The sequence below is a fragment of the Phyllobates terribilis genome, unplaced genomic scaffold, assembly GCF_046119375.1.
Source record: "Phyllobates terribilis strain yellow unplaced genomic scaffold, ASM4611937v1 Scaffold_13__5_contigs__length_258822181, whole genome shotgun sequence".
NCBI classification, from domain to species: domain Eukaryota; kingdom Metazoa; phylum Chordata; class Amphibia; order Anura; family Dendrobatidae; genus Phyllobates; species Phyllobates terribilis.
In genome coordinates, this window is record NW_027362773.1 from 161962662 (window position 1) to 161977896 (window position 15235).

General features: G+C 50.2%; 1 protein-coding gene across 1 annotated transcript in view; it reads right to left on the reverse strand.

Annotated features, from left to right (window-relative positions):
* Positions 1–13937, reverse strand: part of RAPSN (receptor associated protein of the synapse) — a 32195-nt gene extending 18258 nt beyond the window's left edge. The window contains exon 1 of the mRNA XM_073659559.1: positions 13287–13937. Coding sequence (XP_073515660.1) covers positions 13287–13499 — 213 coding nt within the window. The 5' untranslated portion in view covers positions 13500–13937. The remainder of the gene's footprint in view (positions 1–13286) is intronic.
* Positions 13938–15235: the final 1298 nt, after the last annotated feature.

Sequence of the window (15235 nt, forward strand, 5' to 3'; positions counted from 1 at the left end):
ATGCATGCCACACCTCCTGCCCAGTCCTGGGAGGGGAAGAACTTCCCCTATATAAAGCTGGGGCTGAGGCAGGGTTGGAGAAAAAGAGCAGAGAACACAGACAGAGACACAGTCTGGTCTGTAGTGGAGCAGCTTTAGGAACAAGAAAGATCAGGAGCTCTGTGGGAGCTGTGCTAAAAGAGATCAGGGGCTGGAAGCTGTAGAGCTCGCCCTGATTGAAGAGTTCTTACCGGACCCGGAGTCCGAGGCTGTGGGGATTAATCCTTACCCAGCAGCAGAAACCGCCCGGCAGGGGATTTCAGGCCCTCTGGCCAAGAAACCCGAAGGCACGGTCACACGCAAGGGACCAGCACCGCGACGTGGAGCGGAAGTTACCAAAAGGCCCCGAGTCACCGGCCATACGGGTGAGCACCACACGGTACACTCAGGGACGTGGGCTACTTTTACCCGCCTCTAGCAAGGTAGCCAGAAGAGTACGATTAGTTGGGGAGGCCTACAACTCCGCCTGGCCAGGGGAGATCCCGTCAGCTCACGGGGAGATCCCGTCAGCTCACGGACTGACCAGGCCCCGATCGCTAGCCAGTACTCCGGGAGGGTCTACCTTGTCACCAGTAAAGACCCAAAACTACACCGCACCGTCTCTGAGTGGTTCCTGCTACCCCCTTCAAACACGTCGGCTGCCCTGAGGCCATACCCCTCCCGTTGGGGGTTCTACCAGCTACGCTGCACAACCTTACCACCGGCCTCAGCGGTCTGCCCTGCAGCGGCGGCTTCATAGCCGCATTCAACGGGTGGCGTAGTCGAACACCGTACCATCTTCTGCTAAACTCTGCCACTCAGCTTGACTCCCTGGGCACGGACCGGGTCACCGCCACGAGACTACTACCCCTATCAGATCCGGCTCCGGGTAGGCCCCCGCGTGCGCAATGCTACTCAGCACAGGCCCAGGGGCGCGTCAACTTTGGCGTAGTCGGCAGGATTTCGTGCCCGCAACCACCGGGTACTGCGTGCCTGAAAAAGAGACTTTTAAACTTACCTGTGGTGAAGATTCCCGCCATCCGGCGCCATCTTCTGCCTTCTTCCCGCCATCCGTGAAGTTTTCCCGCCATCCGGCGCCATCTTCTGCCTTCTTCCCGCCATCCGTGGAGTTTTCCCGCCGTTGGACGCCATCTTGAAGACGCCGCGCGGGAAGAAGAGGGGCATGGACTCTGAAAGCGCGCGAGAACTGAAGCCCCGCCTCACGTCCGGACGTTGCGTAAGGTCCTGGAAGGAGCCCAGCAGACGCCGACGTCATAGGAGCGCGACGGAAGGTCCTCGACCCTGACGATCCACTGCGGAGCCGCGGCCTACGGAAGAGGATCATCGCAAGGTAGGCCACGGTCCACTAGGGGGGAGGAAGATGTCGGATACGGAGGAGAGCTTCACTGCCACAGCCACCGCCAGCGCCACCGCTGCTGCGGTCATGCCTTTCACGATGCCCTATATCCCGGGGGCAGCCTGGCTACCCCAGTACTCAGGGGAGTCACATACCCTGAATGACTTTAGAGAAAAGCTGGATAGCCTCTTCCAGGTGTACCCCCTCACAGAAGAGCAAAAAGTGAGCATCCTGGTGGCCCAACTAACCGGGGCAGCCCAAAGGGAGGTAAAGTCCGGGCCACCTGGGAGGAGGACTGTCGCAGGGATATTAAACCGGCTGAAGGACACCTTTGATACCCGCACCTCAGCCGAGATTAAGCTTAGATTCTACGGGTGCAAACAGCGAGCACATGAGAATATACGGGACTATGCATTAACCCTACAAGAGGCCCTGAGAGCCATTAAGCAGACCGACCCTGACGGCGTGGGAAAAGAGGACAGGCTGTTGACCGAACAATTTATAGAGGGACTATATTGCAATGCCCACCGAACCCAGTTGCGGGCAATGACCTTACAGGATCCTCATCTGGACTTTGCACAGTTCAAGGACAGAGCCATCCGGGTGCTCCGAGAACCGGCACCGGGTGGCGTTGTGGCCCACAGGCGCCCTACTACCACTTACCACCAGGAGGCGGCGCCCTTGTCGGCAGGGCCTGTGGGAGCTGATGCGCAGGCTTTAAACAATGACCCGGCTACAGACCTGCACCATCAGGTCCAAGAGCTAACTAAAAGCGTTGCTGCGCTAACCCGAACTGTGCAGTCTTTACAGGTTGCTGCTCCAGGGAAGATCCAGCTGGCATCCGGACCGGAGGACATCCCGTGGCGTCGACCAAGGAGGACCCCACCGGCCAGAGGAAGACCCAGCGACCGATACAACGAGGACGGACAACCCATCTGCCGCCGCTGCAATCAACCCGGACATATGGCAAGGTACTGTCCTTTAAACTGGCACAACCTGGGGTAGAGGGCCAACCCCTAGGAATAAGATCACCAGGCCCATCGAACTGGCGTGACAAATACGTGGGAGGACGTCCAGTCTTGCCTGTAGTACTGGATGGCATTCCTATGAGTGCCCTACTGGACACCGGGTCACAGGTCACCACCATCCCGTACGTACTCTTTAAGCAGTACTGGAATGATTCGGATATAACCCGCTACCCTGACGACGACTTGAGTATCATCGCCAGCAATGGTCAACCCGTGCCACAGATCGGATTCAAAGAGATGACCATTAAAGTCGGTAGAGTCGAACTGGCAGCACAGGGACTGATCATTGTAGACATTGACAAGCGCGAGAGTCACCCAAAGATAACTCTAGGAACTAATGTGATTGAAAATTGTCTTGCAGAGGTGATTTTCATTTTACAGCAGGTTGCCAAGAACGCCAGCTCCGGCCAGCAGCGAGTGCTCCAAAAAGAGATCCGGGCACTGATGCGGCGGCAACAGGTGGAACTCTCCGGTGGTGAGATTGGAAGCGTGAGAATGTGTGACCCTTTCCCTATTGCCATGCCCCCAAAAAGTGAAATGATGATTTGGTGCCGGGCAGCTATTGGTCTAAGAGGTAGAGATTACCAAGCAATGGTAGAACCCGTCTACTCAGACAGTAGGCCCACCATTTTGACAGCACGGGGGGTGGTTGATGTACGCCATGGGAGGGTGCCCGTTCGCATAATAAACATCGGGAAAAGGGAAGTGTACCTGCCCCGGTATGCTACGCTAGCCAAATTGTATACCATCAATCAGAATTCTGTACAGGCCGTGGAACCCTTACCTCCATCCCAACCAGAGGAAGGTAACGGCTCTAAGAAACCAATGGAGGACTGGTGTCAGCAACTACATCTGGGTACTGACTCCACTCCCTCACACCAGAAACAAGGAGTCTATCGGGTGGTTCAAGAGTACGAGAGAGTGTTTAGTAAACACCCGTTAGACTTCGGGCGAGTAAAGGGGGTAGAACACCATATCCCCACGGGAGACCATCCTCCCATAAAGGAGAGATACCGACCCGTACCCCCTGCACACTACCAACACTCCAAGGGGATGCTTAGAGACATGAAGGAGGCTGGGGTAATCAGGGATAGCTGTAGCCCCTGGGCAGCTCCACTAGTCTTGGTTAAAAAGAAAGACAACACCATGAGAATGTGTGTAGATTACCGGAAAATCAACCGTATCACACACAAAGATGCGTACCCCTTACCAAGGATAGAGGAGTCTTTGGCTGCTTTAAAATCTGCTAACTTCTTCTCCACTTTGGATCTCACTAGCGGGTACTGGCAGGTTCCTGTAGCAGAGGCGGACCGGGAGAAGACCGCATTCACCACCCCGATGGGACTTAGCGAGTTTACCTGCATGCCGTTCGGACTCTGCAACGCACCAGGAACCTTCCAACGATTGATGGAATGCTGTCTGGGACACCGAAACTTCGAGACGGTCCTGTTATACCTGGACGATGTCATCGTCTACTCCAAGACCTACGAGGACCACCTGAAACACCTGGCAGAAGTGTTCGAAGCCCTGGCAAACTACGGCCTAAAGGTGAAACCCTCCAAGTGTCACCTCCTGAAACCAAAGGTGCAGTACCTGGGACACGTGGTGAGTGCTGACGGAGTGGCTCCCGACCCTGATAAGATCACCGCAATTAAGGAATGGCCAAGCCCCTCCAGCGTAAAGGAAGTGAGGCAGTTCCTCGGGTTGGTAGGCTACTACCGAAGATTCATTCCCGGTTTCACCAAAAAAGCAGCTCCTATGCAGGACCTCCTGATAGGCCAGTCCAGGAAGGCCAAGAACCAGAAGCCGCCCTTCAGATGGGAGAAGTTGGAAGAAGAGTCCTTCCGCCAGCTGAAGATGGCCCTCACGGGGGATGAAATCCTGGCATACCCGGATTACAGCCAGCCCTTTATCCTCTACACCGACGCAAGTAACATCGGGCTAGGAGCCGTACTGTCCCAGATCCAGCAGGGGAAAGAACGGGTAATTGCTTACGCCAGCCGAAAACTGCGACCCACCGAAAGAAACCCTGAGAATTACAGCTCATTCAAGCTAGAATTCCTGGCAGTGGTGTGGGCAGTCACCGAACGCTTTAAGCACTACCTCGCCTCTTCCCGGTTCACTGTGTACACGGATAACAACCCGTTGACACACCTGGATACGGCAAGACTCGGTGCCCTGGAGCAGAGATGGATGGCCCGCCTGTCCAACTTTGAGTTCACAATCAAATACCGGGCAGGACGCTCCAATACCAACGCGGATGCCTTGTCCAGAATGCCAAACCTACCGGACGTGGGGGAAGATCCAGAGGGACTGGAAGAAGTTGAACTTCCCGCGTTCCACCGGCATGGGACTACCCAGTATTCCCACCGTGTAAGGGGTAAGCAATCCGCTACGTTCAACCCTTTACCTCATTACAACTGGGCGGAAACGCAAGACAGTGACCCCGCCGTCCGACTGGTGAAGGAGATGTTGACTCAGCCAGATGCCCGCCTTGACCCAGACGCTCCGGAGGAGACTAAGCAACTGTGGAAGGAGAAAAGTAGGCTGTTCCTCTACAGGGAGAAGTTGTGCCGGAGAATTGTTAACTCTCGAACACATGAGTTGACCTGGCAGGTAGTGGTCCCCAGACGAGACGCGGCTATGATTCTGGAGGCGTACCACAACGGAGCAGGACATTTCGGGTGGAAGAAGCTGGAGTTCTTATTGCGTGAGCGGTTCTACTGGGTAGGCATGAGAGGAGCCATCGAGAGGTGGTGCAGAGACTGTGGACCGTGCCACCTAAGAAGGAAGGACCGTGCCAGCCAGAAGACTCCCTTGCGGCCCATCATCACCCGACAGCCACTGGAACTGGTAGCCCTGGACCATGTGAAACTGGCTCCAAGCAGATCTGGGTATGTCTACGCCCTCACAATCGTAGATCATTACTCCCGGTTCCTGGTGGTGGTCCCGGTCAAGGACTTAACGGCTCAAACAGCAGCTAGAGCCTTCCAGCAGCACTTCTGCCGTCCACACGGATACCCGGAGCAGGTGCTGACGGACCAGGGACCTGCCTTTGAAGCGGAAGTCTTCCAGGAGTTCTGTACTCTGTATGGCTGCCGGAAGATAAGGACAACACCCTATCATCCGCAAACCAATGGGCTCTGCGAGAAAATGAACCAGGTGGTGATGGATCTTCTGAAAACATTGCCCCTGGAAGAACGCAGTCTGTGGCCTGAGAAACTGCCTGATCTGGTGGACCTATACAACCACATCCCGGTAGGTTCTACCAACTGTACCCCGGCTTACCTAATGAGAGCAAGACCTGGTAAGCTTCCTGTTGATCTGGAGATGGGAGTCCTGACACCCGAGGACACTTCACCAGAAGCAGACTGGGACACAGAAAGGCAGCAGCAGTACCGGAAGGTACAGGAGAGCGTGGAGCGAAGTCTCTGTCAAGCTAGAGAAAGACAGGAGAAGACTTACAACCAGTATGCTCCCGCTGTTCCCCTGGTACCTGGAGAGCAGGTCTTGAAGAGGAAGAGACGGCTCCACAAGTTGGACGACCAGTGGGAGAAGGACCCGTACACCGTACTGCCCTCAAGCCATGAGAACCCGAAAGTCTGCACAATCAGTAAGGATGGAGGAGAAACCACAGCCATTGTATCCCGAGATCACCTGAAGAAGTGTCCCGAACAGCTACGGAACCCTGAAGAAGAACAGGAAGACCCTCGACCCGCAGAGGAAAGGGAAGATATGGTCAGTACTGTGCTCGGAGACTTCCCTCGGTCTTGGACTCAAGTCAATGGCGCTGTTGTGGTACCCGTCCTCACCTTCCTCCAACCAGCATCTCAAGTACCTACGGAGAAACAGGTAGAGCTGGAAGAGCAGCCGGTCCAGGAGGCAGAAGACCCCACACAAGCAGACCAGGAGGATCAACCCTCTGCTTATAGTGAGCCTGCCGTACCCCTAGTGAGCCAAAGAGCCCGTAGACAGCTGCCCAGTTTACCTTTGACAGCTCCTACACCTGGTAGCTCAGGACCAGTCAGTCAGCTCCGTAGGTCCACTAGAGCCACTAGAGGCCAGTTGCCCGTACGTTGGAGGATCTAAGTGTTTAGACTGTTTATTTGTATTTATCTGTTTTCTGTTACTTGTAAATAATTGTGTATTTCTAGTTATTTTATAGATGTCGTTTATGGATTATCCGGAATCCTTTGTACATATGTTTGGAGCGTAACCCAGGAAAGGACTAAGACTGTTAAGGACTCGGGGTAGGACAGACCCCTACCTGGTTACGGCTCCCGGTCTCATGGTGAAATGGACACCTTTGTTTTCTTCAAAGACTGCACCCGGTTGCGGACATGCCGTGACCATCTTAATGTGTTTTTCTTTATTGTACCATTTCTGTTTTTACTTGTTATGTTTTACAAAAATATGTTTAGTCCCGGAGTACTAAATTTCACTAGGGGGGAATGTGGCACCCCAGGGGTCTGGTTCCCACAGTAATAGCAATATTACGTCTGTGAGCAGGTGGGAGGTTTCCTGGTCAGACATCCTATGCATGCCACACCTCCTGCCCAGTCCTGGGAGGGAAAGAACTTCCCCTATATAAAGCTGGGGCTGAGGCAGGGTTGGAGAAAAAGAGCAGAGAACACAGACAGAGACACAGTCTGGTCTGTAGTGGAGCAGCTTTAGGAACAAGAAAGATCAGGAGCTCTGTGGGAGCTGTGCTAAAAGAGATCAGGGGCTGGAAGCTGTAGAGCTCGCCCTGATTGAAGAGTTCTTACCGGACCCGGAGTCCGAGGCTGTGGGGATTAATCCTTACCCAGCAGCAGAAACCGCCCGGCAGGGGATTTCAGGCCCTCTGGCCAAGAAACCCGAAGGCACGGTCACACGCAAGGGACCAGCACCGCGACGTGGAGCGGAAGTTACCAAAAGGCCCCGAGTCACCGGCCATACGGGTGAGCACCACACGGTACACTCAGGGACGTGGGCTACTTTTACCCGCCTCTAGCAAGGTAGCCAGAAGAGTACGATTAGTTGGGGAGGCCTACAACTCCGCCTGGCCAGGGGAGATCCCGTCAGCTCACGGGGAGATCCCGTCAGCTCACGGACTGACCAGGCCCCGATCGCTAGCCAGTACTCCGGGAGGGTCTACCTTGTCACCAGTAAAGACCCAAAACTACACCGCACCGTCTCTGAGTGGTTCCTGCTACCCCCTTCAAACACGTCGGCTGCCCTGAGGCCATACCCCTCCCGTTGGGGGTTCTACCAGCTACGCTGCACAACCTTACCACCGGCCTCAGCGGTCTGCCCTGCAGCGGCGGCTTCATAGCCGCATTCAACGGGTGGCGTAGTCGAACACCGTACCATCTTCTGCTAAACTCTGCCACTCAGCTTGACTCCCTGGGCACGGACCGGGTCACCGCCACGAGACTACTACCCATATCAGATCCGGCTCCGGGTAGGCCCCCGCGTGCGCAACGCTACTCAGCACAGGCCCAGGGGCGCGTCACCCTCTGTATGTAAAAAATATACATCCCCATATATATATATATATATATAGAAGGGAATGTACCGTACAGTATATACCAATGAGTGCGGATATGGGCAAGATGCCCACCAGGAATCAAATGTGAAGTATCATTCCAGGGCAATAAATCACTGGTAATGAAGACGACGGTCATGATGAGAGGTGATGAAGACGAGCGCTGTGTAAAGAATCAGGATTCAGGATACGTAGCGGTGGCGCATGGTGGGACGTTGCTATAGGGGATACACAGGGAGCAGTCGCACTCAGACCCCGACACCGCTGCCACATAAGACACTAGTATTATAAATGGCACATAATAGAGGAGGACACTGATACAAATTTATTGGGAACATGAAACTTCATGTTACAATTCGTGGCACATTGATTATCTCGTCAGTGGGTGACAAAGCCGTATCGCCACATAAAACATGGCTGTCTGCCATTGTCACCCCATGGTGCCACCATCTAAGGCCACACGACTAGGCCTCACTGATCAAAGGAAAATTCAACTTGTTGCCCTTAGCAACCAATCACAACGCAGCTTACATATTTCCAGGGTTGTCTGCAAAATGAAAGCTGAGCTCTGATTGGTTGCTATAGGCAACACGGCCTGTCTCTGTTTACCTTAAGGTTGAGGCCTATTTGTGGCTTCATTAACACATTAGGTGACATGATAATAAGCATTGACCGGTTACAGACCAGTAACACCAGCACATGAGGGTGGTAATAGCAGTAAAACAATAAAACTGTCACTTTCTTCCCTCAGTCAATGGAAGGTGACATTAGCTAATTGCTATTAATTACGTCACCCACTTTCAGCAGCGTGTGATCACAACATGGCCACATCAACAATGAAACATATCCAAACGTATTCTTTATATTCGTGGCCTGGTGCGATTCTATTTGACAGTATGGCGTTCAGCCTGAAAAATATCACCATTGTTCCCATTGGAGCAATAACAGAGAGGACGCCATTGCCATTTTCATCAACATGATGGCCGCTGTTACTAAGCGACGAGGGGGCTCACTTTAACCCCTTAGCGCAATATCACATACATGTAGATGATTGCGTGTGGAGAGGGCTGAGGAGCTGAGAAATCTCCACACGCGGCAAATATCGGCTATATACAGGCCATTAACCATATAAACACCGCTGTCAATATGAAAGGCATCCTGTGATCCAATCGCAGGGCGATGGTGGATTACCATGACAATAGGGGGCTTACTGAAGACCCCCAGCTATATGCTGAGCTCCTTAGAAGAGCGATATTTTCACTATATACTTCAATACTGTGGCATTATAATACATAGTATAAGCAATCGGACGATCGCAAGTTTCCTGTGGGGACTAAAATATAAAGTAAAAAAAAAAAAAGTTATAAAAAAACAATTAAACAAATATAAAAGTTTGAATAGCCCCACTCATCTCCCATTAAAAAAAAAATCATCATATTTGTGGCATTCATAAAAGTCCAATCTAAGAAAATATGAAATTAATTAATAAAAGCCATAGCAAAAAAAAAAAAAAAGCCAGAATTGCACTTTTTCAATCACCAATCTTCCCAAAAATTGTCATAAAAAGAGATCAAAACGTTGTATCTACCCCAAATTGGTATCAATAAAACCATCAGTTCATCACACCAAAAAAATAATAAGCTCAATCGATGGAAAAATAAGAATGTTACAAGTCTTGGAAAATGGCAGCCATAACATTATTTTTTTTTTAGCTTTTTTTTTATTTCTGTATTTTTTTTTTCTCCACTTAAATGAAAAATGATCTCTTGGAGTTTTGTATGGCCGTAATCCTACTGAGCTGTGCCCATTATAGTGCCAGGCACAGTGCCCCCATCGCAGTAGGCACCGTGTATCAAGGGTGACATGCTCAGAAAATTGTCACATCCCCCACATAGGTCCGCGTAGGTTTTATCACAGGGCATTTTACATTTCCATGATTTTAGGATGAATATCGTTATCGCAAAGGACCTCGTTTTACCGATTTCCATGAAGCTTGGACTCAATCTTGGGCTTGCTTGATTTTTACCATTATGGAGGACTCTTGGTAATGGGGGTCTCTGTCTATAAGCGTCGGCCACAGATGGACGGGATCACGGAGACAGAAGTGGATGGGATTAGCGCAGCCCGCTCAGTGGTTTCCATAATCCCAGACTCCTTCAGCCGTCGCACCTTGATATGACAAACCCAATGTTGTCATGAATGGCCGAGATGGGAATATCTACAAGTCATAGGCCTCGAATGGGGGCTCACGTGGCCACGGACTTCACCTGCGATTATGAAAAGGTTATGGCTTAATGATTAAACGTGAATATTTAGCACAGAATAATTCATGATTTCCTATCTCTGGTTTTACATAGGACTGCAGGTAAAAATCTTGTGAAACTCAGCTACATCTATACGCCATGATGAGATTCTCCTGTCTGTGCTCTATATACCTATTCCCCCGACTGCATTCCTCCTCCGTCATGTCATCCTGTCTCCATGTTAATGCCATTACCTCTTCACTTTCTCCTTCCTTGGCCTCTTTGACCCCCTCGGCTTCTGGCCGCCATGACATCTCATAGGTTGTGCCAGGCATCTCGGGCACATTCCAGAATATCCACATTTCCGCTGTGGTATCGCATGGTGCCCCCTGACCATATAATAGCAGGCTGCACCCAGATCTCAATAGTAGGGGCTGATCTTTGTGCTCTGACTTCCAGGGGTCCGAATGCACTAATACATCATGGAAACGGGCCGGGGGTCAACCCTATGAAGAAGGAACAGTGGTCGCCGCTTTGCTTGATAAAGTAGCATTCAGTCTGGGTTTATATGGTCAGACGTCTGCCCCTATGAGCACCAGTCAATAAAATAACAAGAGGCTCGTTTAATGCCCTATTACATGACTGATACAAACTGTATGGGGAATAAACAATTATTCTGCGCTCATATCGTTTTCTCATTGCTGGCAGCACTTTCCCTAGTGACTTAGTAAGGCAAGAATTGTGTGTTCCTTCCCCCAGTTCAATAATGAACCCCTAAGTTATACAGTTATATTTGTTTTTACTTTTTATGTTGCTAGTATAGGCAATAATTTCATTATCCTAACCCTAACCTTAGCCCTAACCATAGCCTTAACCCTAACCCTGGCCAGGAAAAAGTAGGTCAAAATGTAATATGTACTATCATGTTAGTGTTTTTTTTTTTTTCACAGTGGCCGGGGACACATGCAGGGTGCTGCAGAAGACCAACACAGTGCAGTGCACATGAATCAGTACAGTTCCTGCCTATGCAGAGCGCAGCCACCAAGATGACAAAGACGGCACCGTGCCCGGATGCTGCTCTGAGAAGAATCAGCTTTGGCCAGTCCTGGATCATTCCACTGAAATTTTGTGCCCCTTCATAGAATTTGGTGCCCAGAACAAATACCCCTGTGCCACTTCCTTCATGAAACTGCATCCCCCATTTATGATTTCCATGCCAGCAGAAACGATCCAATTAGCTGAAGATCAAGTGTTTGATGATCGCCGCCATGTTTACACCCAATGATCGGGGATGAGCAATTATGGCTCAGTTCTTACGACTATAAGTCAATGCCTCCAGCTGTGATAATGGGAGTAGGTAATAAAGATGTTACCAGCAGCTATAAAAACACAGCTGTGCTTCCCACTCACAGGATCCTCAGTGCTGGGAACATCTGCAAAAGTATGTACCCCCCCCCCCATGCTCACCTGTGTCCCACAGCAGATTGGACGGTCCTGTAATACAAGTGCATTGCATGGTCTTCCCAGAAATGAGTAATGAACCTGGCCGGATCGATCATCTCCTTTATACTAAATATTACAGAATTGCACATGTAAAAATTCCCTATATATTTTCAGAAATGCCTCGTTTTAGTGCAGCACTGCGGAGGGTTAATTCATTTATTTTTCGGCTGTAAATGCCCTTTTTTATGATGTGTGTTTTGCAGTTATGTCATTCAGACTTGTCAGAAATGTTGAATCGCTCTAGGCCTGGCAGTCACAATATATATCCAGTGGGATGGAAATCAATGGGAGTCAAGGAAACCTCTAACCGAGAGCAAGATGTCTCCAGTGAGCAGAGCCCGAGCCCTTTAAATTAAAGGGGGGATCCCAGTGGGCCGGTCCCACTCCATCCTGACACTTATCATACGTTATTGAGACCAGGCCAGTGTCAGATGGACCTTCCCAGGGGCCCCAGTAGAAACATGGAGGTCCGAAATATGGAAAATAAATATATATTAGTCTAAAGGCTGGAATCAATCCTCCGAATTCATAGATCAATTTCCAAATAATTATTTTCCCGTTATGGAGCACACAAATGTTTTTGTTGCCTACAAAGGAACTTACCGATGGCTCTCCAGCTGTTTCCAAACTACAACTCCCAGCAAGCCGCATTCAGGGCATACTAGGTGTTGGAGTTTTGCAATAGAAAGAAAGTGACAGGTTGCATTGTTGAAATGATGCCATTGTGATGCTGTCACTTTAAGAACTTTCTTGCATAACACAAATTCAGGCGGCAGCATACTGGGGGGGGGCGAGATGTCTTCCTTCTCCAACTCCACAGGGGAAGTTATTTTGGTTGCACTTTAAGGGTATGGGCACACGACGTCTTTTAGGTAGTGTTTTGCACCGTCGTCGCTGCCGGCTTTTTTTTTTTTTTTGCTTTTATTATATAAAATAGTATAAAAACCGCCTGAAGAATGGTCAGATCACTTCTTTTAATCTCTTTACAATTGTTTAGCCAATAAAAGTAGCTCAGAAGACTGAACATGTGCTCAGCGAGTCGTTTTTATATTACAGTGTATAGGTTCATTCTTTTTAGTACTTTTCTAAAAGGTCGTGGGCAAGTACCCTTAAAAACATTGCGCTCAACATATCACAAAATCAGGTTCTTCTCTTTGAATGGTGTAGACCCCCGCGCCATGCACCCTCTCTACCAGGACCCCATAAGGGAGAACGGCAAAACAGCCCAAGGGCCACAAGTCCCTTTACTTTCCAACACGCCCTGAACCGTCTTACGAAGATTGCATGGTGACATGGACCAACACCAATGCCATTTTGAGGCCCACCTAATATATTTAAACTAATAAGGAAGCCTTTATCTATATCAGCTCCCTACTGTCGGCCGCCAAAACAATGATAATTTGCTGCTTTGACCAACCACAGGGATAATGGTTGTGGACGCGGCCCGAACTTTATCAAACAAAGTGGGATTCGCATTATAGGGTCTTCTGAGACGCCCCATACTAGCCCCTCACCATTTCCTTGAATCAGCAAGTCTTGGTCCCTGGGAGATGTGGACATTCAAGATCAGCATTCACGGTCACACGTCCAAAAAAAAATTCTGTAATTACCTTCAACATGTCTTTATACCTTCCCATCTCCGAATGAGCTGTTATCAGACATCCAAGGACCCGAAACCTGCCGGCGGCATCGGTGGTCTTCTCCAAAACCTTAGTCCAAACCTGTAAAGCCTTCTCCGTTTGGTTGGACTGGTAAAGCTGAAGTCCTTTTTGGATCTGCTGTTTGGTTTGGTCCTGACCCATTACCACGCCCAGAAGGTTCATAAAATCCTAAGTACCTAAATACAGCAAGCTGCCACGTAGAATCCAGATGAAGGCTGAGGCTACAGAAAGCTAGCCGCCCATAGTTTCCCAGGAATTTGAGCTTCCGGAGGTATCGAGGCGTATGGACAGGTGTTAAACCCAACCAGGAGATATAGATTTCCCGAAGGGAGCTCGCGATCCTGACTCGCAACTGAACAAGCATAAGAACTGTGATAAGATAACATAGAGGTACCCAGAGTGTCAGGGAAAATGCATACGCCTGGGTTGTGCGAGACTCCCAGATTTAGCCCCTGCCCCCATTGCTGGGCACAGCTGTCCCTGCCAATCTCAGACTCGTCTCTTCAAAGGAATGCCAGTACTAGTGACTCAAGGTCAGAGAGGGAGATCGCACCAGAAACCCACCCCTCTACCCATTAACAGAAACAAGCAGCAAGATCCAAATGTAAAAGGCCTCATGGTATCCCCCCACCACCACCACCACCACCACCAGTATCGGAGCGGGCTTAATTCTGCATTGCGCTACCCCTCCCAAAGGAGAGAACAAGCCGTATAAAAATATCCCCAAGACAGACAAACGATCAACTGGAGCAGCAACAGGAATGTCCTGGGCTAAGACGACTGTGCCCATACTGACTGCTTCCCAGGCTATTAACGATCCTCCGTAACAGCCTGCTACATATTTCTGCATGCAGGACTACTGTGGAGTCAATTAGATGGAGTAATGTCGCCCTCGTGATGAACGTTACTAAGAAGTAAAAAAAAAAAATACAAGCCGGGGAGAGTAAAGGCCCCGTCACACATAACGAGATCGCTAGCGAGATCGCTGATGAGTCACGGTTTGGTGACGCAATAGCGATCTCGCTAGCGATATCGCTATATCTGACAGGTAGCAACGATCAGGCCCCTGCTGTGAGATCGCTGATCGTTACAAAGCTTCCTGGACCATTCCTGGGTCGTTGCGCTCCCGCTGGGCAGTGTGCATCGCTGTATTTGACACCTTGTCAACGACCTCGCTAGCGATTCAGAACTGAGACACATTGAGGTGCATAAATTGGACTTTTCTGCGTTCATCGTCCCTGATTGGTGGTCGCTACTGCGTCCTTGTTTTTTCAGATCCCACCAGCGTTCTCCGGCTGTGACTCCACTTTGAACAAATCAGACATCTTTAGCGAAGTAGGTATTGTTTGGGGTCTTAAATGAGTTTCCATTTTTAATTCATTTATAGGACATCTACCAATTATCTGCTATCATTGCTCTTCAGGGAGGGAGGGAGGGCTTGGCTTCTATCTGTGTATATATATGCTTTTGCATGGGCAGATATTTTAGGGGTCTCGTGCACACACACCCACACAGCACGTTTTCTGACACGCTGTCGTGGCCAACCGCTTCAGAGTTTTTCATACGCCAATTAACATGAAGCTTAAATCAATAGACTCTGTTCTTTTGGCCTGTTGCACGCTTCAAAACTTTCTTCGTCGACGTGATGCAATTACGTACTGTCCGCCTGGCTTTGTGGACTCTGTGGACCGAGCCAATGGGGAAGTGGAGCTCGGTGAATAGCGTGCAAACGATCCTGCAATTGCAGGCCTTCAACCAGTGGGACATGGCAGAAACACCCATGATGCGAAGACCTGCCGCGACAACTGCTGCCAGTATTTTAACGGTCCTGGTGCCCCGTCACACATAACGAGATCGCTAACGAAATCGCTATTGAAGCCAAGCCCTCCCTCCCTGAA